General features: G+C 41.3%; 1 protein-coding gene across 1 annotated transcript in view; it reads right to left on the bottom strand.

The window, feature by feature from the left end:
- The window catches only part of SARC_10254 (AGC/PKA protein kinase), a gene marked incomplete at both ends in the record, with an annotated part of 2,437 nt that extends 1,581 nt beyond the window's left edge, over positions 1 to 856 (bottom strand). The window contains 2 exons of the mRNA XM_014295711.1: positions 151 to 295; positions 534 to 856. Of these exons, the coding sequence (XP_014151186.1) occupies positions 151 to 295; positions 534 to 856 (468 nt within the window). The remainder of the gene's footprint in view (positions 1 to 150; positions 296 to 533) is intronic.
- Positions 857 to 3,070: the final 2,214 nt, after the last annotated feature.

Genomic DNA, 3,070 nt, shown 5'->3' with positions numbered 1-3,070 from the left:
CACACACACACACACACACACACACACATATATATATATATATATATATATATGTGTGTGTGTATGTGTGTGTGTGTGTGCATATATATATATATATGTGTGTTTATCTATGTATGTCTATGGATAATCTATATATAGACTAAAACATACCTGGATCATTTCTGGTGCGAGATAGTCAGGTGTACCACAAATTGTAAATGTCTTCTCCACAATGCCGAGCTTCTTTGCGAAACCGAAATCGATCAGCTTAACGTGCCCCTTACTATCTACTAGTAGATTTTCGGGTTTGATGTCTCTGTTGGAGTGTAGTGATGAAGACATACAGATAGGAATTTACTGACCAGTTGATGGAACAAACGGCGAATAATGTCACACAATATATAATCACAGACGCAGCGGCTTCACTTCACAGTGGTATACGCACATCGAGTGTGTGATCAGGCAGAACCACTCCAGAATAACCGCACATCACAGTCCTTCGGGTCATTGGACCGTGGGGTTTTTCTCCGGATGTAAACTTGGTTTACACATACCTATACACCACACCCCCTTGCTCGTGTAGGTGTCTCAGCGCCAAGATAACTTCGCAGATATAAAACCTCGCGCGCTTATCTCCAAATCGGTGATTGGGCGCCGCCTGTAAGTGTGCAAAAATCTCCCCCCCCGGCACATGCTCCATGACAAAGTAGAAGTAAGTGCTGTCCTGAAAGGCTGCGATGGTCTTTACGCAGAAAGGTGCGCTGTGTACGGATATTTCCTTCATCGTCTCTTTCTCATCCTGGGAAGCGAAGGGCAGGATTGATTTGTTGTTGTAGGTAAATGTGTATCGATATGAAGACTCAGCAGTGGGTTGCATTGGAGCGCGTGTAGTTGAGTTCACTGGTGTATTCCGCACTGAATCGCATGACATCAAATACGCTTGCCCTTAAACGTTCTGTACCATGTCAAATCAAGATAAATGGAAGGACGAGACTAATGGTTAAAAAAAGTGAATCTGCTAGAACTTCCACTAAGCTATATTGCATAACATGATGCAGGCTAGTAAACGTGTACTTACCAACAAGTGCTTCAAATGCTTTCCGTTGATGACGCTCTTATCTACAACTTTCAGCACGACCTGTATAAATATTTAAGGCGGAGGCGATATGAAAATAGAAAGTCGACATCAGTACCAAGAATAAACATAAAATGACTTGAATGCCAAACTCAAGCAGAGATACAGAAGCAAATTCGTGCTAAGCCTCTATATTCAATGAGAAATAAGTCTACCAGAAATATAAAACATGATAACGATTATGTAATCTTGTGTACTCAAAATGCACTTACGTGTAGCGATATACATTTGAATCACGTAATGATATCTGCCGACGAGCCGAGATCAAATGTTTAGTCTTTCAACAATGCAGAATCAAGTGTGCACCATTCCAAAGACTATACACACACAAACATATACACGTATATATATATATATATATATATATATGTACATATACACACACACACATTCACACACACACACACACATATATATATATATATATGTATATGTATATATATACATAAACACACACACACACACACACACACAAATATATATATATATGTGTGTGTGTATGTTTGTGTGTGTTTGTATGTGTTCACTTTTTAAGTATCGAATTGATATACACCTTCTTATTCGTTAATGAGTGTCGACAAAGTATAACTCGACCATATGCTCCGCTTCCAATTTGCTTGATCTGGGTAAACTGTGATATGTCAAAATGGAACCCTGGTTCGGAGGCCAGCGTCGTGATAACGTCACAAGCCGACTCTTTGTGTCCTGTACATAAAGAAGTAGCAGAACTTTAGTAATATGACTCTACTCAAAATAGTATAACATCGATACATTCGGGCCAAAAAATTGTGTATGGAACTCCACACTGCAACGGTCATACGATTATCCTGCCCAGAGAATGTTTGTTGCTTTTACACCACCAACTTTCCAAGCACACCAGTCACCACTCGTCTGTACTTACGGGAGAATATGGCCTTCGTAAAGGTCGCCAGGTTGTACAGGTGTTCTTTGAGTGGCGCTGAGGGAGTACTCGGATGGGTATTTAAACTGGTGGTGGAGGTTTCACTCTCGTGCTTGTTCAGAGACGGCAGATTGGTATGCGACGCATTCTCCTTCCTCTTGGCGCTCTGGTAATTGCTTTCCAGATTTCGTTCCGAGTGCGATCTGTTCAGTCGACTTCTGCAGAACAGGGAGAAGTGTGGCGACTGGCTTAGAATGTGTATGTCCAGCAATAGCATGCCTTCATACGACCTCGAGTCGGAGTGTAGTATAGAGAAGTCCACAATAGGTCCACTGCGAGATGTTTGTATAGATGTAATAGTAAAACAAGCAACAAATTCCGTACACACTTGCAGACAGTCGTGAGATATCTAATGGCTGATCAAAAGAATCAACATGGCGCAATGACCAACTACAAAACACACAGTTTGCAATACATACTTCAAGCTCACCACTTTGAAGCGTGTGCCAAAACCAGACAGGTGCGGTTATGGCGCGAGATGTCACACTCGCGTGTTGCAATTGAGCACTCCAATTAGTGTGGAAGTCGTATGCAGGCATCGCACTTGAAGACGGTTGCTGAATATGAACCAGTACTATCCCAAAAACCAACACTCGTGGCTGCTAGATGGTACAATCCGCATGACGAGCCGTGTACTTACCCTAAGTTACTGAGTGAAAAATTCTTTTTTAATTTCGGCAGCAGTAGTGGCGATGAGTACTGACGTTCCACTCCCAGTTTGGAGCTCGAAGATTTATGCAAACTTTGCGGCCTCGGGCTCCTGTCGAGAGAGATAAAGGTGAAGATGAATTTTATAAAAGCGAATCCGATATATGGAAGACAAGAACTTCTCGTGTAAAATATGACACGTACTGAATATTGGGTGACAAGCCCATATTGTAGACGGAGATAAAGTTAACAGTACCCTACCCTTACATTCAAGGATAATCAACCAATGAAGTAGTAGCAATATCAACACGATATATAGATATATATATACATACATACATATATAT

This window comes from Sphaeroforma arctica (assembly GCF_001186125.1).
Source record: "Sphaeroforma arctica JP610 unplaced genomic scaffold supercont1.1185, whole genome shotgun sequence".
NCBI lineage: Eukaryota > Ichthyosporea > Ichthyophonida > Sphaeroforma > Sphaeroforma arctica.
The sequence above is the reverse complement of the archived record's forward strand: the minus strand, read 5'-3'. Positions and strand labels throughout refer to the sequence as shown.